The sequence below is a fragment of the Choloepus didactylus genome, chromosome X (assembly GCF_015220235.1).
Source record: "Choloepus didactylus isolate mChoDid1 chromosome X, mChoDid1.pri, whole genome shotgun sequence".
Classification (NCBI taxonomy): Eukaryota; Metazoa; Chordata; class Mammalia; order Pilosa; family Megalonychidae; genus Choloepus; species Choloepus didactylus.
In genome coordinates this window covers 190,920,125-190,946,123 of record NC_051334.1, presented here as the reverse complement: position 1 = coordinate 190,946,123, position 25,999 = coordinate 190,920,125, and the positions used below count along the sequence as shown (strand labels likewise).

Below are 25,999 nucleotides of genomic sequence, written 5' to 3'. Positions count from 1 at the left end.
TAAAGGACAAGGGAGTACTTGGATTCCTTCCTTTGCTCTTCACATTGTGACTGGAGAACAGGGCTGACTTCATTCCACAGCTGGATTGATATGCAAATTCACACCGACTAATTGGCTTCCCCAGCTGTCTCTAGAGGGCGGATGTATTCTTTATAAAGTGCTGTCTAGGGCTGCATTGAGAACATTAGAACTACTTAATTGAATATCAATGAATCTTTATAAACTAATAATGATGGGGAGCCTGGGAAGCATGATGTAGATTTGGTATATTGAGACAAGGAGAGCCCTGAACTGAATTTGTGGGAAGTGAAATTTTCTGTCTTTTACAAAACCCAGTTTAGGCTTCTTTGATCTGAGATCCTTGAAAGCCCCACTGGTGCCTTCTTGAGGATGTCATGTGGTGAGTGTTGGGCATGAGCAAGTGTGTGAGTCTATGTCCAGGGATTGCCAATCCCCCCTTTTCCTAATACACTGAAATTCAATAATTGTTTTGTTAATGCTCACTCACGCAAGAAGAATCATTACTCCTTTCCACAAGTCAGCCCTAGGGCCTGAGGCAGTGCAACTGGAATATTTCCTGTCTCTCCCGTACAGGACAGTGGGGAACCACCTGGGCTGTCTTCCCTGTCCTGGCGGAACTGATATCCTGTTACTGGATGAACATGGATTTTTGCCTTTAAGTTGTATTAGGAAGTCCATTGAATTAAACCAAGTAAAAATAAAAACAAACAAAAAAGCCACAGACAACAAACAAACAAAACCTTGCACGGTTAAAAGTAGCTGAGTTGATGTTGCTGGATCACTAGGATCTTCAGAAGATCAATGAATTATGCTTATGATGGGAATTTCATTTTCATTTATGATCTCTCTTTCCTCTTCTCTCCTCCCCACTGAATTGTGCTACTAGAAATTAGAATATATTATAAAGATGCAATAAAACAATGCAGTAGAACCACAAGAGATAGATGAAAATTCATGGAAAAAAATACAAAGCCTAAAAAAAGGCCTTGGTATATAAATGGTGTCATTTCTGATATGGAGAGAAGATTACTTATTCCATGAATGGTACTGGGATAATTGGTTAACTATTGGGTGTAAAAAAAAGTTTTTGGTAAAGTTGGATCTGACAGAATACCCCTAAACAATTTCTGATAGTTGAAGAGTATGATGTGCAACTATTTAAAAAATGAGATAGATATGTACACATGTATAAACATGGAAGGATAGCCTTAATATATTGCTGGCTTCCAAAAGTCACTTGAAGAATGATATGTCTAGTGAGATTTATTTTTCAGAAGTCCTATATAAAATGTGCTTATCAAAAATAAATAATCCCTTGCTGCCCACCCTTTTCTCTCTCCTCTGGTTCTCAACCTCAACAAGTTCAAATCAGTCTCCTTTTTCAGCCCCCATGGAACTGCTTAATAGTCTTCCCTAGTGCAATCCAACAGCTTTACTCTCTGAAACACACACCTGCACACACACATTTGGTCTTTCTCCTTCCTTCCGTTCTTTCTTTCTCTCTCTCTTTCTTTCTTTCTTTCTTTCTTCTTTTTTTGTAAATAATGCACATACTGTAAATTTTTTGTTAAAGAGATATGCTTTGATGTGTTAGCATAACTGCTCTAGCTTATTGTGTACCATAGTACTAATGTGGCTTCAGATTTAGTACCTATGAACAGATGTACTAGACATTTATTACACTTTTTATCAAAGGGAATTACTGTTGTAGTACTTTTCTGTAAAACTTCTCTTCTTCCCCTTCCCCCCAGCTTTTTTTGCAAATAAATAAAGCTTGGTCCTTAATTAAGAAATAAAAAAAAAGAAAAAAATAAATAATTGATTACTTTGAGTGTTTTTACCTTGCATGACATATTGCAATGATATTTTGACAGAGCCTCATTAAACAAATGAACAAAGAAATGTATGTATTTTGGAATAAGTATGAGATATATTTTTTTATTTTAAAAAATAAATAAAGGGAAAAAGAGTTATGTGTATACAAATAACTAATATAAGAAGGAGGATATGTAGATGAATATTGATGTGATTTTGAGGTAAAAAAGAACATTTTCAGTATGAAAGCAAAGGAAGAAACCAAAAAGAGAAAGATGAATACACTTGATTATATAAAGAAGAACTGCATGTCAAGGAAATCACCATAAATACAATTAAAAGGCAAATGACAGACTCAGTACAATATTTGCAAGGATTCTGACCAGTTGATAAGAAAAAGATGAACTATCTCAATGGCAACATAGGAAAAGGACATGAACAGACAGTTCACAATGAAGAAATACAAATGGCCAATGAGCACAAAAACATTGGCCCAGGAATACTATTTCTTGGCACACATCCTAAAGTTACTTCATAGATATGTTCAAAGATTTATATATAAAGATGCTACTCAAAATAACTGCAAATTGGAAAGAACTAAAATGCCCACCGATAGCCATTTAAATATTCATTAAATAAATTATTAGTTATTCAAGTAATTATGCAATTACTAAATGAATGCTATATAAGAATTTTAAAAATAACATTTTAAAAGACTATTGATGATACAGAGAAGTGCTCACACTATATAAAGTGGAAAAGAAAAAAACAACCAGGATACAAAATAGGAATCAGCGTTACTCTCTTCTCTGGGTAGTTGCATTAAAAAAAAAACTCTCCCTTGGCACTTTATCCTCTTTTAACTACCAGCACAAGATTCCTCTGCTTCATTTGCACCCAAACTTTTCACAATGGCAGTCCACAAATGTGATCTCCACTTACTCATCACTGTTTTACTCTTAATGTATAATGGTTTCTATACCTGGACCTGTTCTCATCAATGTAACTAACAAAATATCCATCATTATGTGCAGTGGATCCATTGCAGGTCTCCATCCTGATGAGGTGTGGTCCCTTTTCATGATTACATCTCCAGGTGGGGCTCTTCCCACTGTTGCACTCTTTCTAGGTGATCTTGCCCTTTTTCAAGTTTTCCGTTATTACCTTTGGAAAAGCACTCTCAGATTCCTATCTTTAGTCCAAATCTCTTCTCTTGAACCAGAGACCTATCTGTTAGTTGGTTGAATATTTCCACTAGATGTCCAACAGGCACCTGTCAACTCCAGATGTTCAAAACCAAACTCATCAGCTCCTCTAAGCCTCCAAAATCTGCCTCTTTGTTTGCTGTTTCGGTTGATGGTGTCACCAGTAGGATTGTCATTGTCTGCTTATTTTCAACCTCTCTCTATTGTCTCTCTCCTCTCTCTTCTTGCCCCCACCCCACCCTTTTTCTCTTTCCTTCTCTCCCACCATGTAACCTCCTTAATGGCAGGCACCACGGCTTACCTACTAATGTACCAACAGTACCTTGTATAGTGCCTGGCACCTTGTTGGTGCTTAATAAATGTCAATTAAATTAATGAATGAAATTATTAGCTCTATATTCATAACAATTCTTTTGACCCTGATATGGTTTTGTTTGTATTTAAAAAGCACACAGATAGAAACAAATATTATCTGCATTCTGCCATCTTTTCAGGGAATAATATAAAGTAAAAATGAAAGCACCCCCTTTAGCCCCTTCAATCACCCCCAAAGGGTAGGGGTAAGCCCTATACTATTTTGATGCATAGCTCTCTTGACTTGTACTATGATTATAAGTGCATGGTTATATGTAATTAGACATAAATATGTTATTTAAAAAATAAAATTGAGATCATGTTAGGTATATTAGATTGCAACTTGTTCTTTCACTTAGCAAGATATCACAGGAGCCTTTACAGAACATACAAATCTAGCCCTTACCTTTTTATGGTTGCCTAGTATTTCAATATATGGATCTATTTTAATGAATTAAAACATTCTGTTTTGATAGACACTTAGATTTTCCTCTGCCCATTTTTACTATTTAAAAAGGCTGAGACAAACTTCCTCATACATAAACCTTTACATATATTTGTGATAATACTTTTGCACCATGAATTCCTGGAGATGGAATTTCAGGGTCATGGGCATATAGATATAAAATTTTAATTTTATTAGACACTACCTACTGGTTTCTTTCTCTCTCTCTCCCTCTCTCTCTCTCCACACGCACACATTTCCTTTCACACTCACCAACACTTGATATTATCAATAATTTTTAATGCTTATTAATCTATTTGGAAAAGTGGTACATCATTTTAAATTTATTTTCTTATTTAGTGAAGCTGAACATATTTTGATATATTTATTGGCTTTTTGTATTATTTCTTCTTTTTAAACTGTGGATGACTTCTTGATATTCATCTATTTTTTGATTGGGTTGTTTTTAGAAATTCTTTCATAGAAGAATTATTAGTCCTTTATTAGATTTATTGCAAATAGATCCAAGGAGTTGCCAAGTTTGTCAGCATTTCTCCATTTCTAAACCTTCCTTAAAGAAAATCATATATGGAGTCACACCATCCTCACCGTAGTCCAGGAGAGCAAACCATACCATCTGGAGTCATGTTTTCACCAACATAGAACTGGTAGTTTTTTAAATTAGCAAGGATGTGCTTGACTTGTTCTGCATAAAAGGTTTTACTCTTTCTGGTCTCTGTTCTTCAAGTTTGCCTTTGATTGATTTCATGTAATCTTTGATGTACTTCTTGTAGGCTTCTTTTGTGAAGCTGGTTTCCTGCAAATGATGGTTCATGACAATATCAACACCGGTAATGGCTGTGCTTTTGGTACCTTCACCCTCTGGGCCTTCAGCAGAGGCATTTCCACCAATGAGCAGGTCATTAATGTTATCCTCTGTCCTACTGACCACCTTCCCCTCCACCTCCAGGCATAGCCCATCTGCGATCTCCCGGATCTTGTAAATGTTGGAGAACATCTCATCATGGCTGATGTGGTCCAGGTAGATGATCATGATGGCTGCTGGAGGAGGATGGTGGTGGTGGTGGTGGGGGGTTGGGGGGTGTTGGGAAGCAGGCATAAAAACCAATCACTGAATCTTTACATTAAATTTTGATATTTAGTACACACATCCTCCCTTATTGTTCTACTTCTTCAAGCATTTCTTATCTATAATTACATTTAATCTCCCAGAAGAAATTTGGAATCAGTTTGCAAAGTTCACATCATATCTTGATTGGAATCACATTTTATACTAATTTGCAAAATATTGATATCTTGGTGATATTAAGTCTTTTTCTACAGGAGCCAGGTGTTTCACTCCACTTGTTCAGGTCTCGTTCCATGTCCTTTGGTAAAATTTGGATTCCTTGGTCTAAAGCTGTCCAGGTTTGCTGTTCATGAAGACTCTGCTGTGGTGTTTGGACCCATCTAGATAAAAGAGATGACATTATTTTATTCAGAAGGACTCTGATGTGCAGTCCAGGAACAAAGAGAGGGAATGAGTTCTTCCAAGTCATACACAAACTAATGGCTGGACTAGGGCTATGGTGGAGAGAGAAAGAGGGAGAAAACAAGGACACATTGGCAGAAGGTAAGATAATCTTTGAAAATCTGTGATAAACCAACAAAGTGGTTGCCCCAAAGTCCCTCCTCTGCCCATAGCACTCTAAACTGAGCTGTCAAAGGAGTAGAGTGCATGGATAGGGTGCTTAGTTGACACACAATTATCTTCAGTAAGTCTGCTATTAAAAACTCAGAAGCTCCGGGTAGGGGCTGAAGTCATTTACATATTCTTAACTGTAACCAGACCCTCAATTTCTCTCTGGCAGGCATGGTCTGGGAAATGAGGGATATTCATAGACGGTTGGTCTAAGTCAGGGGTTATTTGGACAATGCATTGTGGCAGCATCTACTAGACAGAATACCCAACTAAAAGCCAGGAAGACTGAATCATAGTCTTGCTCCTAACACCAAATCACCAAGGGACCTTGGGCAAATCATGAGCTCTCTCTGGCTCTTACCTTTTCCTATTGCCAACTAGAGATGCCCTATTTACCTAACAGGCACGGAAAGTTAAGACAAGTGTCACTTGTGAGTAAACGGTGCATGCTGAGAAGAAAACACGGCCACCATGATAAAGAGTGTAAGTAGTTGCTGAAGAAGGAGCAGTTTAAGCTGCCAGAGCTGGAGGCAGAAGAAGAGGAGGACAGAGGGGACCCAGGGTTAGCAGAAATCATGGTTGAGAAGGAAACTCAACTACAGCACCTGCTTTGGCACCAGCTGAAAGTGGGAATCCTTTAGAAGATGGAAGACAAGGAAAAACCCAAGAACCAGGGCAGAAGGGAGGGAGGGTGGTCAATATGAACAACTGCAAGGATGCAGTGGGAAAGAGGAGAGGGTACTATCGCCATGTCTGCTGTGTCCTGACTCAGGGCGTTGAGAGGAGCAAAGGGCAAGGGGAAGCGAGAGTCAAGTCCTCGGTTCCCTCAGGGTAGGAGTAAATCTTCCCCTGCAGGGGTCTTTGGCTGGCTTCTCCCATCCTGAGAGCCCTGCAGGGGAAGATTTGTTCCCAGGATGAGAGCCACTGCCTAGCCAGAGACCATTTGGTAGGGACCCTGCTTACTAATTTGATTGCAACTGACCCACGAGATCAATTAACAGTAGCTCACATCCTGGTGAAAAAGAGTTTGATGGGAGCTTCAGACAAGCTATTTGTGGCAGAGACTGTATCAGGAGAAAAGGGGCCTAGCTAGGGAATCTGCTTATTCTCTGCAGGAACGAAACACTGACCTGATTAGGGAGCTCTTGTAGATGTATTCACTGTGGCCTTCCAAGAAGCAGGGCCTCTCCAGCTTGGGCCAGGCAAGAATTTGGTCTGGGGAAGGAGCACTGCTTCTTTGGGTTTATTTCCCAAGATATACACGTGGAAGACATCATGAGAGGAATGAAGTGGCAGTGGTGTTTAGTCTGTATACTTTTGTAGGTCACTTCATGATTGCAAAGCCCAAGTCAGAAAACAGCTTTCATTGTTCTGATTTTGGTTTAGAAATGGTTTTCAAAGCAGGTGTTGGGAAGAGCCAAAGACAGACCATGGGTGTGGTACAAGAAATCCCTGAAGTGCTCTGAGTAGTGTGGCAAAAGGGCAGTGGGCATAAGCTTTGGCTTGGGAAGGGCACCATATATTCCTGCCCTGGGTGCCTCCAGTACCCAAGAGCAAGGAGAAAAGGAAGAAGAGAGTGGCCCAGGCACTTCTGGGTCCATAAGTGAAGGAAGTAGAAGGCGCAGGGTAACAAAGGGAGGCTGAATTGCAACTTTCAATGGGGGCAAAACAGAACTCAACCAGAAAAGGAGCAAGGAAAGATGGAGAGGCTCCAGGAAAAGAGAGCTGGGCCAAAGACAGCGGACAAGAAGGCAAGAGCCTTTCTTCTTCAAGAAGAGATGGGAGTGCGGAGTTTCCTTCTTACCTGCCGGGCTTAAGCTGGCTCTTCGCGGATTCGGGTGGAGATGGCTTGCGCCGCCGCGCGGTCCCCTGCGGACCAGGACAGGTTCATTTGTATCTATCCTGCTTATTTAAATAACAAGAAGACCATCGCGGAGGGGAGGCGGATCCCCATAGAAAAGGCTGTTGAAAATCCTACAGCTACAGAGATTCAAGATGTATGTCTGGCAGTTGGACTTAATGCATTTCTTGAGAAAAATAAAATGTATTCTAGAGAATGGAATCGAGATGTTCAGTACAGGGGCAGAGTCCGAGTCCAGCTCAAACAGGAAGATGGCAGCCTCTGTCTCGTACAGTTCCCGTCACGTAAGTCAGTAATGTTGTATGCAGCAGAAATGATACCTAAACTAAAAACAAGGACTCAAAAAACAGGAGGTGGTGACCAAAGTCTTCAGCAAGGAGAAGGAAGTAAAAAAGGGAAAGGGAAGAAGAAGAAGTGACTTGGTTATGAGAGCAAGTATGTGGTACTCGTATAGGAGACCTGAATGGAGGCTACCAGTTTGTACCTGAGGGAACAGAAGCTTTTTGTTTGCATCATTTAACTGAACTGTGAACATTTGTGCCTCCCAGCTTCAGCATCAGAGTTGACAATGAAATAAAGAAATCTACATCAGAAGTTTGCATCTATCTTGTATGCAGTATAAAAGAAAAAAATTTTTTGCCTCCCAACACAGAATTTTTGTGGAAGAAAGAAGCATATTTTTAAAAGAACAAAGGACTGTACCATAAGTTACTTGAAATCCTGTATCTGTTTATCCTCTCTGTAAACCAATGTTTCAAATAGATAAGTTGAATAAGTTTTGAACTACATATTTTGTTCACCTTCTAAGTTAATAAAATAAAATTTGAAACTGAAAAAAAAAAAAAAAAAAAGAAGAGATGGGTTTGCAGGACTCCACTGAAGAGGAAGGGATAGGATGGAGGGGGTGGCAGGGGTAGGGAGGAGAGTGCCCAGGCTCCAAGGAAAGGAAGAGCAAAGAGAATGAGCTCAGCAGACCCAGCCTGGATTGAATCAGAATCAAGGAGGTCGCCCCCAGCCTGAGATAGGGGAATGAGAAAGAGCTAGGGGAGGGGAAAGGAGGGAGTTCAAAGGCGGTCTCGAAGGACTCATTAAAATGACACAAACGCAGATTGCAACTTAGCCAGAAACCCGTACAACAAGTGGGCTAAGAATGCAGAGGGCCAGAGAGGTAGCCGCTGGGACCCTGGGAGAAGAGAAAAGGGATGTCACTTCAGTATAAGGACAAAGCTGAACACAAAGAAGACAGTGTATTGTCAGGGAGGTGAAGGGGCAGCAGGGAAGAGAGCCGGAAGGGGGAGGCTGGGTTTCTTACTCAGTTTGCATTTTCTAGGACCTGTGAGATGTGGGTCTCAAGATGTACAATTGTGAAGGTGACTAGGAAGGGAGAAAGCAGCATTGTGAACACGAAATGAGAGAAATATGGAAGGGAAATGCTATTTGAGAAACGGGTACTATTCCTCTCTGAGACCACATTCACTCCTGACCTATAAGAAGAAGATATTTTGCTTTTAATACTCAAAGTGGAACTTACTTAGCTCAAAAGCTATTCTGTTGCATTAGAGAGTATTAACAGAATTTTAGTCACCGTGATACACATACATGCTTAACTGTTTATTTATTTTTCACATGAAAGCTTTCAAACATGGATACAATAGAATAATATAATGAATCCTTGAAACCCTATCACCCCGATTCAACACTTAACAAGATTTTGCAATTTTTATCTCAGTTTATATTTTTAATATGATAAAGGAGCTCATCATTTAAAGGAATCTCTTACTGAAGGATTTTGTGAATGGAAGGGCTCTGCTCCTTCTTCTCCATCCTCTCTCCACCTGTCCAAATTCGACTGATCTTTCAAAGTATAGCTCCATTGACACCTCCTCCAGAAAGTCCTCCCTGAGAACCTTTCCCCAACCCTTAACGACTGAGAACACTCCACTTCCTCTGCATTTCCTAACCTTTCTTTATACTTCTCTTATAGTTCTGTGCATTTTGCAGTCTTCTGTGAAGCTGTGAGCTCCTGCTGGGCAAAGCCTGTCCTGCTTAACGCCACATCTCCTACAGCCTAGGCACCCTGTAGCCCATAGTGAGTATCTATAATTGTTAGCCAGGTGAATTCATGGGTGGGATGCAAAAACCTCTTCCTTTTTGGAGTGAACAGCCATCTCTTGAAGTAACTGCTAGTGAAAATTCCAAATCACCCTCCTCTCCAATATCCCCCTTCCAGTTTCCTATAAGAGTACATGCTCACATGCTCCTTTCTAGAAAAGGTCAAAATACAGTGACATGATGAAACATATTTTTTTCTTATTTTCTTATCTCTGTACTTTCTTATTTTGGAATCTTTAAGCCAAGTCTTTTCAGAGTCACTACGGAGAGCATAGCCTTTTGATTTGTGTCACATGGCCTAGAAGAAAATAAGATAATTTGTCAGTGATTGAAGGATTTTGCTTTATACAACATAAAACATACCTTTACCATTTTCTCATTATACACCCACATATTCACTCACTTACCTATTCAACCATTATTTTTTTGAGCACCTACTATGTTCCAGGTGCTAGGTTGGCTCTGGGAGTGTGGGGGTGAAGACATAGTCACTACTCTCACAAGGCTGAGTTACAATGGGGGAGGGAATGCAATTTCTCAAGTCCCATTGTTTTGGTTTGCTAAAGCTGATGAAATGCAATATACCAGATATGGGTTGGCTTTTACAATGGAGATTTATGCGCTTACAAGTTTACAGTTCTGATGCCATGAAAAATGTACAAACCAAGGCATCAACAGGACGATAACTGGACTCTGAAGGCTGGCTACCAGCGAGCTTGGGCTCCTCTGTCCCATGGAAATGCACATGGCTGGTATCTGCTGGTCCTTCTCTCCCGGCTTTCATTGCTTTCAGCTTCTGGCTGCTCTGTCTCTCAGCTTCTCTGGATGCTTCTCTGAATTTCATCTCTTAGATTCTCTGTGGCTTTTATCCTCTTATAAAGGACTCCAGTAAGAGGATTAAGACTCACTCTGGGGCACTCCTCAACTGAAATATGCCTACAATAGGTCTACTCCCACAGGAATGGATTAAATCAAGGACATGTTCTTTTCTGGGGTCCATAAAACCTCCAAACTACTACACCCATCAACTGGGCAGAAGGTGGCTCTGTCTCCAGGGTTCTCCTCTGCTGCCCTGGCCAGAATTCACAGCACAATCATCTAAGTATTGACATTTGGTCATAGCAATGTCTTCCAGTTACTAATATCCCTTCAACGCTCTCTAAATTCTGACTCTGCAAAAGCTCCTTTCTTTGTGGTCCTGGCCATTTCCTCGGCCCTTCTTCCAAGGTTCTGTGTGGCCACCTGGCTTATTTTTTTTCCTTTCAAAATAAACTTCACTTTTACCTTGAGAGTTTTCCTAATATTGTTCCCAATCTGTCCACCTGCTGTCTAGACCAGTGGTTCTACAACTTTAGTGGGCAGCAAACCAGTTTAGTGGCTGGTCCATCAATCCAGGCAATAGATTAGAGTATGGACTTAGATGTTACTAGCAGAGAACTGGAGAAGTAGGTGATTCAGAGGAGCAGTTCACCAACTTTAGTAAGTATAAGAATCACCCAGGGAGCTGGTTTAAAGTGCATATTTCCAGGTTTCCCCTGGGACAATTCTGATTCAGAACTAATCCAGTGGCCCTAGGACCACACTTATAGAAACACAGAGCTAGAGCATAGGGTGTTTGTGGGAGGGGAATGCACCATCGGGCCAGAGAGGTCAGGGCCAAGTCACCAGGGACCTTCAATATCAGAGTCCAGTATGGACTTTTCTGCTCTAGGTGACTGATGAGAGGCCCTGGGAAGCCCTGTGGACCAAGGGAAAGTCACAATCAGAACCTTGGTCTGTGGGGAGAATCTACCTAGAGGAGAGGGGTCAGGGGGACCAGCAGGGCGCTGGTGCAAGAGTCCTAGGGAACGGTGAAGAATGAGGGCCCAGACGGGTGTATTCTCCATCCAAAAGCATTCCTGTTGGATGTTTACAGAAAGGAGAAAGTCACTTCCACTAACCCAGGCCAGGAAGGAAGAAAAGAAGTTGCTTTTTTCCCCCATGGCATGTGGAATTTTGCTGATGATTTATTGGGATTCTTCCCAAAGCCAGGAATTACCCGTAACTCCTGAAGCTACTCAGAAGGGATCTGCTTCGATAGTTTGCTTAAAGAAGTCAACTCTGTGGAGGTGTACATGGTGGTAATTTGTTGTACTTGGACAAAGAGATTTTCCAAAATTTTATTCTTGGAAGCAGAACATATTAGTGCTGAACAGGACCTTAAAACTCACTTTGTTCAGTTTTCTAGATGACTGGGAAGATGAATTACTGTCCCACTGAGCCTTTAGCTTAATACTTAGAAGGTCTAACCCAGTGGTCTTCAGACTTAAGGATGCATCCACACCATAGAGTACCTATTAAAAATGTAGACATCTGCTCCTTCTTTACGATTCCAATTCATACCACTGGGCAGGAGTTCTGGGATCTACATTTCAAAACAAGTTCCCCTCAGGTGATTCTGATTCAGGTGGTCAAGGACCACATTTCAAGAAGTATTGCCAAGTAGAACTTATCCATCACACACATATTTATATAAGTCCTCATCTTTTCTTATACTTATTAAAGTTGGTGAACTGCTCCTCTGAATCACCTACTTCTCCAGTTCTCTGCTAATAACATCTAAGTCCATACTCTAATCTATTGCCTGGATTGATTCTGCATTAAGCACTTTGAGGAGTTCAAAGGGAAAGAAGCCGAATTCCTGACCTCAAGTTGTTCTCAGTCTCCAAGGTGAGATGGACAAGCACATAACTGTATTTTAAGGGAGAGAGTGACAAGAGCTCTAAAATGTGCAGGAAACATGCCAGAACCATTCAAGCAAGGGAGAGCTTATTTACTAATCCAAATGCATTTTGAGTCCAACTGCAGAGGTGGTCTGAAGCTGGAGAAAAAACAAGACAGTTGCTGAAGGCAATGAAGACCTGGCCTTGGCAGTGCCTTTCACAAGCATCCTTTGAAAACCACCAAGTTCTAGAAGAGGGCACTCATTAAATAAGAAATTTTATATTTAATTTAATGTTTAATATTTAATTAAATACTCACCGAGGCCACCAAGACATACTCCCTCCCATCGCAGCTTTGGAACCTGGAGCTTGAGAAGGGAAAGCTTTAGCCCTATCTGAGCTCCTCCAGGCCAGAGGATGAAGAAGCTTGAACAAGCTCCATAGGGTTTTATACTAATGATGATGCACTTGTTAACACTTTTGAACACTTACATGGCAGGCATTGTTCTAAGTGATTTAAATACATTAATTTATTTACCCCTTGCAATTAATACCTCCATTTTAGAGATGAGGACCCTGAGATACACGGAAGTTAAATAAACTGCCCCATATCCCACAGCGAGTAAGTACCAGAAGGAAGATCAGCACGCTGGACAGGGCAGCCCTGGAGCCTATGCTTATGCCCACCATATATAGTACCTCTCATAACTATTCTGTGACTGAGTCTGTCTCTCCTTCCAGGCCGTAAGCTCCATAGGGACAGGAACATGCCTGTCTTGGTCACTGCTGTATCCCCAATACCTGACACAAAGTAGGCATTCAATAAATATTTGTTGAATGGCTGAACAAGTAGAATTCAACTAATCTGACATTGATAACAATCATTCTGTACCGTCTATGGAAACAGCACGCCTGGGATCCAGTCCTCTTTCGGCCATTAATTCCTGTGACCTTTGTTAAGACTCTGCCGCCCTCTAGACCTCAGTCTTGCCATCTGTAGAATGAAGGTGGTGCCTTCTGAGGGACCTGCCATATTCGACAATCTAGAACCTTCTCCCTACCATTAAATCTAAGCCTCCAGGCAGCCATGGCATGATCTTGCCCCTGGCCCAATACTCTGTCAAGTATGCTCCAAATCTAGGTCTATATTCCAAAGTATGGAGTAATAAGGTGTAGGGGGAGGGAAGAGGTTAAAATTTGAGGGAGTTGGGGAGAAAAAAATATTTGGGGGCAGTTTGGGACTAAGGGGAGAGGACCAAGAAAGATTCAGTTCAGAGTTTGCTGGCGATTTTCAAAAGGGGCCATCCTCAGAGGCGTTTCTGGCCAGAGGATAAACATATCAAGCAAGCTCTACCCATGAGGTAATCAAACACCCTGTTTATTGATGGTGCTTCCAGGGCTCCTTTAACAGAAAGGGCAACAAACACATTTGAAATGCAAAAACATTCAGAACTCCAAGATCCAGGATCAGTCATTTCAGATCTCAGTAGATAAGCCAACCATGCTTTCAAAGCTTGTTCTAGGGTTAACCCAGCAACCAAATGAATATGACTTTGGCCTCTAGGGGCTAGAGAGGAAACCAAGGTTCTGGGGTTTAGGTAGCACCAACTAGCTCTAAAGAAGAAGGAAAAGTGAGGGAGCACAAATTTAGGAGATATTTAGGTGTAAGAATTGCTACCCCCATCTTACAGATGAAGAAACTGAGATTCAGGTAAGTTAAGCAACTTGCTCCAATTCACACAGCTTGTAAGAGTGGAGCTCAGAATCAAAGCCGGGTCTGTGTGACTGAAAGCCCCCTCTCTCCCTGCTCCCACATGCTCCTCTGTTTAAGTCCTCTTTGAGTAATCCTTAATGGCTAATTGGTTGTCCCATCATTAAAAGGAATCAGAAAAAGGCAAAGGAATGAGGCTCCCATGACCTGTTGACCTTGTTGTGTCATTAAAAGACGGTAGCTTTGACTCAAAACATGGTGGATTTCTTCTATATGAGCCTCATATTATCCAGAATCCTCTTGCTTCTGAGATGCTCCCCCTCCGCTACCACCTCCTCATGGAAATATTTTATTACTTATGTTTTTCTGCTCTGGGAAATTGAATAAATATTTGTAAAAGTTCTTAAAAAGTGCCTGACATCTAATAAGCACTATAAGAATGTTTGTTAAATAAATAAAATAGGATAAATATTATCATTAAAAAATTTCCAGATAGTTCAGAAAATGCAAAGAACCTGAAAATCACCTATAATCCCACCTTAGAAAACCATAACTAAAATTTTGGTCTAGGTGCAGGCTTTATTCGTGTGCAAATAAACTTTTTGCTCATGAAAAAGAAAGATTATTTTATGCATATTGCTTTTGTGACCTGATTTTCTCACTTAACAATATGCTGAAGACATCATTTAATGTCAATAAATACACGTTTACATCATTTTTAGCATATCTATAATATTCCATTGCATGGATACACCAATAATTTAGTGAATTAAATCCCAATGATGGACATTTAAATTCTTTCTATTATGTTGCTTTTTTAAAAAACAAGTTCTGACAATCATCTTTTTTATAGCTCTTTGTGTCCTTGTCTGATTTGCACACTTGTCCAGAAGTTTGTACCAATCTTTACTCACACCAGTCATGCATTTCTCTCATTAATAGTTTGCTGAATATCTTTCCAAATCTGTATTAACTTTTGGTGACTTTTCCATTTATACTTTTTGCTCATTTCTCTATTGGGTTGCTAATGTTTTACTTATACATTTTAAAAAGCTTTTATGTATTAAGGCTATCAACTCCTTTTTGCCATGTACATTGCAAAAAAGGCCCCAACTTCTTGTCTCTGTGTGCTGTGCAAAAGTTTTAAATTTATATGTCATGAAATCTATTAGTCTTTTACATTATGGTTCATGTCTTGAGTCATGCTGAAAGGGTTGCTTTTTGCACTTCAAGGGTATAAAAGTATTCACCTATATGTTCTTCTACATATCTATGGTTTTATTTTTTGCATTTAAACTTTGGTCACCCTGGAATTTGTTGTGGTGTATTTCCAGGGAATTTTAACTAGTCCTTTTAATCTTTGGCATTAAATTTCTAATGTACCCATTTCATGAATGTCTATGAACGAGGATTTCTGTTCTCTGAAGGAAAAGTCTAACTGAAATTGACTAGTGCCTTAATCTACCTTCTAGAGACCTGTAGTACTTTTCCCAGAATGGCACACAAATGCTACTAGTGATTGTAGAGCCTACCATTCCAACTTTGCATATAGTTTCATCAACTTGAATACTTTTTTTTCTAACTTTGCCATTTACTCCTGTTGAAGATATTGGGCCTATTTATTCAGAGGGAAATATTCCAGGGAAAGGGAAGGTGAGGGGCAAATAATATGGCTAAGGAGATTCTATTAAAAATTTGACATGGGTAGCATGGAGGAGGAGAAAGGAAGTTATTGACAAGTAAGGGCTTTTTAAAATCTACCTCTTAGAAGCAGAAGCTAGAGTAAATAGAAAGGACTAGCAACTGCCAAAAGTGTTGCCACAGAAATGGTGAAAAGCATTAACCCAGGAGCTGGAAACCTTGAACTCTGGTCCCAGCTCTTCCACCGTGGGACTTAGACAAGTCTGCTCTCTTCTCTGGGCCTTGTTTTATTCATCTGTAAAGCACATGTGTATGTTTGGGGGAGGTGGATTAGATTCTATTCGGTGAACATTTATTGAATGGCAACTGTGGGCCAGACACGGTTTCAGATACTTAGCTAACTTTAATTTCTTCCAGCTAAGCAGTTATATGAAGATTTTGTGTTCATGTCTCTTGAGTATGACTAAGAAATCCTAAAATTTCTATCACAAGGACTTGGGCAGGGTCTCTCTTCAGGTCCAAGAAGGTAGACAGGGACGGTAGCTAGAGCAGGTGTGGGAGGAATATGGTGGAATGCAAAAGCAGCAATCAACTTAATCAGGTGCTGTGGAGTCCTATAACTGGGTGGGAGATATGCCCACTGCCCATCACTCTAGCTCAGTTTTGAGACTGCATTTTGCCTACCACCTCCATCTTTCCCAAGAGGCTAGGTGTTTGGTGGTCTGCTTCCACATACTCCCTCATTCATTCATGCAGTAAACATTGATTGTAGCAAGCATGTGCAATGAACAGTCTGGCTTTTGTCCCTGCCCATTTACCTTTTATTGGGCTTCAGCATTAAGCCCCTGGATTTTTGCTTACTTTAAATGCTATCCTGCCTTCTCATCTGCCAGAGCTCTTCCTTTTAGGCAAAGTACACACTTTCAACACTGCTTCCAGCTGTGAGTCACAGCCCTGCAAATCTTGATGACATCTATGGATTGGATCTACCACCTTGTGTTTATCAGCATCGCTCTGCTCGCGCCCCATGCTCTGCACATTGGTACATTGACATCTGAGGCCATAAGTTCTGCTCTCTACCCCCTTTCCAATTATTTTCTCCTAAGAATTATTGGGCATTTCTGCAATTGTTTTCCTTTTTCCCTGCCATGTTCAATATCCTCTGAAATGCCTATATTTATGGGACAATTTGAGCATTCCATCCCCACCTCCCTCCATTTTTTATTTAAAGCCCTCCTGATCAGAGCAATAACTTCAGGAATTCATTCACTGAACAAACATGTATAGAGGGCCCAGCCCACTGTGTTCAAGGCACTGTTCTAAGCACACAAATGTGGCAATGGATAGACTGACAAGGTCCCTGGCTTCAGGGAGGTCCAGTCTAATGGGGGAAACTGACGGTCAGCTAGTAACTGAATAACACTAATTTATCACCACTTTAATAAATTGCCATGGAAAAGAATGGGGTTATCTCTAAACAGGGGCTAGCATTCAATTATCAAGCCATACTGGAGAACTAGAAATTGTATTCTCTCACACCACCAATACATGTCCATATCTGTATTTCTCTTCCTAAAAGCTGGAAGAAATGATGAAAATAGCACTATGTCCCTAGTCCTTCAAATCTGGCCCAGATAATACTCTGTTCTTTAAAGTTCCTGTTGGTTCTGGAGCAGTGAAGGATCCTACTTGGTGCTTGGCCAGGTCCTTCTAGGTACCTCCCTCCATGGAACCGCTAGACTCATCCCTTCTTGCTTGAATCAGGCCCGCAGAGCTGTGAGCTCCCTCCCCGAAGTGTTTCCTCCCAGCCCCTCATGTTGGCCTCTCCTTGCCTCCCCTGACAGCCCCTCTTCTTCTTGGATGCCCAAGCCCTTTTGCCCCCTCCCTTGTCCCCCATAAATGCAGCTGGCTCTTGGGGCCCTGCACTCTGAGACTTTGCTCCACTCCCAAGATCTCCAGGCTAGAAGCAAAACCCATGGCCCTCTCCCTCTGCCACCCAACAGTCTGCTTGTTTCAGCACTGCAGGGCCTCTGGGCTCTCAAGCCCTCCCAGTTCTCCTCATCACAACCACCCCTCCTCCCTGGTGTTTCTCTCCCCACTCTGGCCCCAAGGATGTGCAGACTTTTCAATCAGCACATGGAATCTACCTGCCAGGACCTGGCTGCTGCCATTGGCTAGTCTTATCTTTCCAATGCCTGGTTCTGAGAAAGCCTCCTTGACATCCCCCCACTTCTGGCAGCTTCCTTCTGTCCCTCTGTTGCCTAATGCTGTCCCAAAATCTGCCTCCTGGTCCAGATTGTGCATATTGTAAATTCAGAGTGTGGAGCCTCATCCAGGTCCTCACAGTGTCTTAATAATCCTTGGCTTCATTACCTGCGCACCATCCTCCCCTCCAACTTGCCTGCAGCTATTGATCCTCATGCTTCAAGCACCCCCTTGCTCCTGTCACAGAAACCAGAGCAAGAGTGTCTTGAGAAGAAAAAAAGAGGTCATCATTGGTCAATGTTGCTGGGAGGTCAAGCAAAATAAGCATGAAAGTGTGCTTTGAATTTAGTGACATGGAGGTCATTGGTGACACTGTCAAGAACAACTCTGTGGGATGATGGGGGCACAAACATGATTGTAGAGAGTTGAAGAGTTGGAGTTAAGGTGGTTATGATTGTGGATAACTCTTGAGAAGTTTGTGAAGGGGAGGTGAGAGCTTGAGCAATAACAAGAGATGGATGTGTACTTAAGGGGAGGGATTTTCCTTTTTAAGATAAGAGAGCCTTGAAGCATGTTTAAATGCTGTTTGGAAGAAGCTAGTAGATAGAAAGAACTAGAAAATACAGGAGTGCAAAGATAAATCAACAAGTGGAGTTCCTGAGGATTGGAATCTGTGGGACAGTTTCCAGAATCGGATTAGATAGAAAGAGGGACACTTCTTTTGTTGGAGAGGGGAGGTACTTATGTGTTTGTTTATCACCCCATGGGTGCATGAGAAGGTTCCTTATAGGGGTCAGGCTCCATCTCCCTGTTCAGGTCCAGGAACCATCTCTTCATGCTCCTTATTCCTTATTGTACAGGGCACTGTGCATGGCTAATTTTATTTATTTTATTTCTCCCTCTGTGAGGAAAAGGGAGCAATGCTGTTGTTACAATGCCATGGCTCTTCAGAGCCTGTTTGTATTGGAACAATCTAGATCTTCTTGATGCTGCAGGTCTCTGGTACCATTAAGTTAATGCTGACTTCACCCTTGCCTTCCACACATTGATGCCAGAAGGGAAGATAGGCAAGGGGCCCATCATGCAAGGAATGTTTATGCATCTTCTAGAAAGGCTTAAGACCAATCTGTGAGACCACAGCATCACCATATTGGTTGGAAGCAAGAGAGGATATTATTTGGAAGGGTCTGTCATAGTGTCTCAATAGCCCTCACAGGAGACAGGCACTGTCACTCCCAGAACTTGACACATGGCATGAAGCCTGCAGATGGGGTAGAGTGACACTCTGGAGCCAGCAGCAGTGGGCGGGGGGTGGAGGAGGGAGCACAGTGCAGAATAAATGATGCCTGACGCCACCTCCCCCCACCATTGAGTGCTGTAATTTGAAAATGGCACTATGATCAGAATACGCACATGTGGCAAAACCCAGGGTCAGAGGTAGACCTTAAGGACCCCAGAGTGCTGAACTATCCTGCATCCAGTGGGTGAAAGTCACCCCAAACCAGCAGGTCAGCACCATTCTGGCATTCCAAACTCAAATTATGCCACAAAATCAATGTCACACAATCACTGAGAGGCATCTGCTCATCAGGCTGCACTCCTGGAACCAAAGCCTGACTGTGGGGCCCTAGGACAACCCTACAGACATGGTGCCCAGAACTCCTGGTGGTGTCTGGTCAACCACATGTTTGGGCATAGGATCAGAGAGTGCCCTAAAGGGGAGAAATAGATCTACATGGGTCTTGGTGCAGGTTCAGGTGCCCTGACTGGATAGCACTTCTGGCTCTGACTGGTTTCAGACACCAGAGGGGAATTTAGAAAGCATCAAGGAAGGTGCTCTACATCATGGAGCCTCCTGAGGCAGGGGCCATGTTTGCCTGGGCCTAAGAACAGTACTGGATGAAATGGTGGAGCATGTAGGGTCTAAGCTGGGGAGGGGGAAAAGTGAAGACAGGAGGGAGTTGATGGATAGGAAAACTGAAGGGTCACTGGTTGGCAGTACTAATGTAGTTGAAAAGCTGACATATTGGGAATAATGAATTAGCCAGCTAGAAGTTGAGGTGGTCAGGCAGTAAGACATATGACTTTATGATTTCAAAGGTGTAGCATGTGTGGGTGATGATAATGTCCAGGGTGTGTCACATAGAGGGGTGGCTGAGATGGATGGGGATGAGGAGGTCAGGAAGCTGAGACCTTGGTGCTGGATGAGTCATTCTCATGGATGCCAAGGTCACTCTAAGTGATGGCAATGTTTGAGATGGAGAGGGGCTAGAGCACTCAGGAAGTAAGAGGAAGTGCTGAGGAGGGCAGGAGATGATAGACTAGACAGCTTGAGCCTGGGACATGTAGATGAGCTAGGACTCAGAGGAGATCCATTTTTACATAATGGAGCAGGAGTCTCCATGTGTTAGCAGATGTGTACAAACCATGGCTCTGGACGCACTGGGAATGAGCAAGAGGAAGGGTAATCAGCCTCTCCCACTGGAGAGCGCTATTGCAAAGCGGTGGCCTTGGAGTTAGCAACATCTCAGTTAAGGCAGGAGTGAAGGTGGCCACTAGAAAAAGAGTGTGAAGAAGATGGGGGGATTTGCTGAGCATGGACCAGGGGTTCTAGAGTCATAGTGGGAAGATTGTGGAAGAAGAGAAGCAGAGGGAGCTAACACAGGAGAGAGGAAGCATAGAGTAGTAGAGAAGTGAGAGGGAGGGAAAAGATAGATGATGAAAGAGGGTTGCCTCTGGGGCAGTGAAAAGCATAGCAGATTGAGCTTGCTGCCTGGGTCCCAAGAGGAGAAATCTCAGAAGTCCTTGGGTGGACAGAAGCCCTCAGGTCTTTGAGAATTCAACTGTGGCTGGGTTGGCAGCTCTGTTAGTGGTATGTGCGGGTGGGGGCAGGCAGTGTTGTCCAGTGTTCTGGCAAACAGCTTGGGCTCAAAGAAGTGGCTGATGGGAGCATCCCATATTTCTGAGGGCGTATAGGGAGGGCAAGGGAAGCAGGCTCCTTGCAAACAAGATTCTGGGAGCAGTGACGCTTTGCTGGGGGCAGGTTCTGAACAATCAGAGGCAGAGATGATGGCCAGGACAGGAGCTGGGAAGTGCTACAGCCTTAGAGATTCTCCTGGAGCCAACATCACCCCCACCTGAATCAGAATCCAGGTTAATGGTTCTAAAGAGAAAATAGTACTTTTTGTTCACTCATTTAACAAGCATTTATGAAGTGCTTGAAGTTTACAATATATAAACAAGGCATTATCATTTCTCTCCCACTTGGTTGTTGTTGATTGGAGGGAATTAATTTGATGTTTGTTGAATGACCAAATAAATGTCAGGTGTTCTATCAGTGCTGGAAATTTAAAAAAATAAATAAGATATAAGCTGCTCACAGTTTAGTATGGAAGAAAAAAGATCATGGCTCATATTTATTAAAAGCTTAGGCTGAGGGGAAATGTTAGGTTGTATATATGGTAACAGAATAAAAATTTTTAAAAATCCATGGAACTCCACTACATAAACAGGGAGCCCTAAGTTAAACCATGAACTATAATTAATAGTACAATTATACAAATGTGCTTTCATCAATTGTAACAAGTGTTCCACACTAATGCAAGGTGTTAATAATAGTGTGGTATATGGACTCCTGAATTTTATGCTTGATTGTTCCGTAAACCCACAACTTCTCTAATAAAGGAAAAAACAAACAAACAAAACTTTAGCGTGTGCAGGATGTGTCCCCTGCATAATGTCTTTGAAGCCCAAAAATCTTCCTGTGTGGTAGACAAGGTAGGGGTTATTATCTAAATTTTACATATGGGATAACAGTCTTAGATGCATGAAGTGACTTGTCTAAGCCTATAAGGGTTTGTAAGCATCAGAGGCAGGATTTCAAGTTCCCTCTTCCTCTCATATGACCAGTTGGCATTCTTCGTGACCCTATGAAATACCCCTTTCTCAATGCATGAACATCATGCTTTCAGGGGTTTGTCTGAATTAGGGCTCCCTCTCCTCTTTTCCTCTATAAAGCAGTCACCCTCACACTTCCCACAGTCACTTCGCTCAGCAGTTTTTAAGCAAATGAGTACAGCTCATACTATTTTAGAGTAACCTCAGCATCCATTCAGACGTCTAGAAAACATGTAGTAAAACTGCTTGGAGCTCTCGCATTGAGTTTCATTTTTCTTCGAGGTTCCCCACCCCACCCCCAAACCAGCCCAGAACAGGCATTGAAAGCATAAGCTTTAGAGGTTGCGAAGCAACGTATGGTATTTAAAAAAAAAATTGCTTGTCCATAGGAAAGTTTGCCTTTCACTGAACCAAGTGTTTCCTCTTACATTCTCCTGGACCTGCTTTCAAACTCTGCTCTTTGTTCCTTTACAAAAAGATTGTTTCTTCATTAGCCTTTAAACCGTGCTGATAATAGACTCTGGAATTCTTTAAGGCTATGTGGTGGGGAGGGGAATGAGGCGGGTGGGCTGTTGCAATGTTAGCATCTTACCAAGGCATTCTCATTCTTGTTCTGTGTTTTCCAATAATTAATGTCCCTATAAGAGAAAAGGATTAATCAATATCTTGGTCTTAGATTTTCTGTTTGCTTTAGGTACAAAATCTGTCAAATTTGTAATTATCAGTCCAAATAAATTAATTCTTTTTCTGAGCTTCAAAGGTAGGCCCTAGTGTCACTTCCCAAGTATACTTATAAGGAATTTTTCTGGGGACAATGGGGATTTCTTTGAATATGCAGAATCTTGACAATCTTTAATAAGGCACTCATGCTGGACAGCTGCAGTGGCCCCCTAACTGGACTACTCTTCTCCATTCTTGGCCCCTCCCCCCACCTGCTGGGTACACCCTGCCTTAGCCACATCCTGAGGACAACTTTTGAAGACTCGCCATTGACTTAAGAATGATATATGTTTCACACCCTGGCACACAGAGTTCTCCCCAAGCTAATTCACATCTACTTTTCTCCCATCTTGCCTCACCCCATATCCTGTTAAGTGCAAAGCCTCTGTTCTACCTGGGGTTGTAGTCGCTGACCCTCTGGGAGAGTCAATCCTGAGTTCCCTCGTGTCCATCTAGAAGTTCCCTAGACTTGGGCTGAGGAATGATCTAATCCATTGCCAGTACCTTGAGTCAGAATTTCTTCTTTCTCAGGGAAACCTCAGTTTTTACTCTTAAGGCCTTCAACTGATTGGATGGGGCCTACCCACATTACAGAGGGTAATCTTTACTTAAAGTCAACTGATTATAGATGCTAACCACATCTAAAAAATAAATACCTTCACAGAAATATCTAGATTTAGTGTTTGATTAAATAACTGGATACTATAGCCTAGTCAAGTTGGCACATAAAATTAACCATGACAGATGTTAATAAGGAAACAAAAATAATGCAGACACAAATCAAAGAGCAGACAAACAATGGAAACAGTAGAATTCACAGAGGGCAGGTTTCTGATCCTTTAATCCTTTGTCCCCAATCCTCTTGCCTGGAAAAGCTTATGTGGGCACCCAACCTCCTAGGCCCTTTTCTTTGGGTTCGATGCTGGAGGACAGACAAAATACTTGACTGTTCAACCTAGAGAAGATGCAGGTTGTGGCAGCTGTTAGATGTGGTGGGATCATCAATTAGATCTTCTCTTTATTTGCCTTGTGGTCTGCTCTTCAGACATGCATCTCTGGCTCCAGACTCCCTGAACCTGGGAGCTTCCTCACATATCTAGACCCTGGAGAGGAAAGTTCTTCTGTAGCTGATTATCCAAAGCCTTCCCTGATGACCATGTAGATGAGCCCTTTGCTGTGGTTTTGCTGACTGAGGGAGCCACTAGTGCATAAGAGTCATCAAATGAAGGTCAAGGGGTCAGTTTGCATGGGAAAGAGTAATTAGCTTGCCATTCTGCCAGGCCCTCAGCTGGCATTTTTGGGCCCTTGCCCATGCAGCCTCTTGTGTAGGCTTCTGAGTGGTCCCTGGTAGAGTGTCCCTGACTTTTCAATTGCTCCCACAGCCTGGGAGGCTGGTCCTGCTGGTGGGGTCTGTACACAAAATGGAGAGCACCAAGCCATTCATTATCCATGGCCTCTGAGGAACTATAAGGGAAGTACATGCATCTTGATGCATGAATTGTACAGCATTCATTATCGTGACTGGGAGATATTTGATTTTTTTTTGGAGGATGCTGAATTTGAATATTATTCTAGCTTAACACAGAACTTTTTCCATCATGACTTGCTGCCTCCAACAATAATGGTGCCACTTGATTAAAGAGCAATTGTCATTGTTTTACTGAGATGCATTTATTTCATGCCACATCTTGAATCTTTATTCCTATATTATTGCTCATTTCATAGCAATGATGCAGCTTGAAAATTAAATCCTTTGCCTCTGTGAAGGAATTTGTCCAAGTAATTTTTTTCTTGAATTCCTTTCTGATCTCACTAGAATCACATAGCATTTGGGAACAAATATACAACCCAATAAGCCAGCACTGGAAGCCAAGATGAAAAAAGGTTTCCAAAGCCACCATGGCTTTACCTCTGGTGCTCAGATAGGTGGGTATGAAAGAAATCCGAACACTGCAGAAACTAGCATGCTGAATGTGATCGTTTTTGCTTCATTGAAAGTGTCTGGCAGCCTTCTGGCCAGAAGGATAATCATCAAGCTCAATAATGTCAGAAAGCCCAAGTAACCCAGTACACAGTAGAAGGCAGTAGTGGACCCTATGTTACATTGAAGGATGATTTGACCAAACCCAGATTTTGTGTCAATGTTAGGGAAAGGGGGAGAGGTTCCCAGCCAGAATGCATACATACATATTTGACCAAGGGAGCCAATATAGACTGTAGCATTTGAGAATTGGGTCACCTTCCATATATGAAATGTGTTTCCTAGTTTGATGGCTGTGAAGACCACAACCACAATGAAGGTCTTTGCTAAAACAGCAGAAACAGCCACAGAAAATATACCTCCAAACAATGTTTGTCTCAGGATACAGATGACTGGGTTAGGATGACCAATAAACATCGAGGAAGAGAGGAAACAGAACATTAAGGACACAAGGAGGACATAACTGAGATTTTGGTTATTTGCTCTGACGACAAGCATGTTTTGATATCGAATAAATAGTCCTAAAATCAGAGCAGTGAGGACAGAGAAACTAATGGCCATAGAGACCAGAACAACTCCTGGGGACTCTTCACGAGACAAAAATGTCATAATTTTGGGGAGGCATCGATCTCTTTTCTTATTTGGGTATTGGTCTTCAGGAGACTTGACACATTGATCCATATCTGTTTTATTTGCAATCTCCCCTTCTGGATGGGGAACACAATCATAATGACAAAATGGTTTCTCTTCTTGAGCTGCTTTTCTGAATCCAGGCAAACATCAGAGGGAGTCTTATTGTAGTATTCACCCCACATGATCTGTTCATCATTTAAGGAAAAGTGCTGAACATTGTGAGATTCAAAGATGAATTCTCCAACTTTCACTTGAGCTTTAATATCGTTCTGCAAAGACTGATAGTTCAAAATGTCAAACTTGGTTGATGAAATTCTCTCATTCACAGTTTTCTCCTTACCAATACTTCTTTCAAGTTGATGTTTTTGCAGGAATGGATGGAGTTACAAGTAAAAATTCCAGAACAGGCAGCACTGGATGACTGTCTGATTGGCAGTGTCTAGTGAGAGTGATGGTGTGAACAGAGGAGGGGGGATGGTGTGACTGGAGTTGGAGTTACTGAGTGATGAGACATTTGATTTTGAGGGGTGGAAGGAAGAAAGCATTTTTCTTTTTCTTCTCTTCTTTGTCTTGACTGTGTTCTGGAAAGTTGAGGTTGCTGGATTAGGGATTTCTGGATAAGTAAGGCATCAGCCGGATAATTAAGGCTTTCTTCAACCAGTCTTTACCTTGCTCCATTCTATCTCAAGAATGATTCTTGAATTCAAATAATTTAAGTAAAATAATTTTTCTTTAAAGTTTTATTTTATTTTAAGATAAAAATGTTTGATTCTTTACTCCCCCATAAGAACTATTTTTCACTTGATTGCATAGCCACAGAGTAGACAGAATTGAACTGTTACTATTCTCTATCACTTAATGTGTTCAAATTTATTTCTCTACAAGATGCTTCAGAATGGGAGAGAAGATTCATTCCATAGCGTAGCATTAGATATTGAGAATTAGATTAAGTTTAGCTTTCACATAGGGTGGGGGCAGCTCAGGGGAATGACAG

The 25,999-nt window shown here is 41.8% G+C and overlaps 1 protein-coding gene and 2 pseudogenes across 1 annotated transcript; 1 reads left to right on the top strand and 2 right to left on the bottom strand.

Moving 5' to 3' along the window:
• Positions 1-4,384: 4,384 nt before the first annotated feature.
• Positions 4,385-4,894, bottom strand: LOC119523565 (annotated as a pseudogene).
• A 2,443-nt stretch (positions 4,895-7,337) lies between these two features.
• On the top strand, positions 7,338-7,841 carry LOC119523148 (signal recognition particle 19 kDa protein). The gene has a single exon (XM_037821932.1). The coding sequence runs from the start codon at positions 7,387-7,389 to the stop codon at positions 7,819-7,821; it is 435 nt and encodes a 144-aa protein (XP_037677860.1). The 5' UTR covers positions 7,338-7,386; the 3' UTR covers positions 7,822-7,841.
• Positions 7,842-24,135: 16,294 nt separating this feature from the next.
• Positions 24,136-25,382, bottom strand: LOC119522549 (annotated as a pseudogene).
• Positions 25,383-25,999: the final 617 nt, after the last annotated feature.

What these genes read in the sequence shown, in the direction of transcription:
- LOC119523148 (XM_037821932.1), top strand. Translation starts at nt 7,387, where the DNA reads ATGGCTTGCGCCGCCGCGCGGTCCCCTGCGGACCAGGACAGGTTCATT.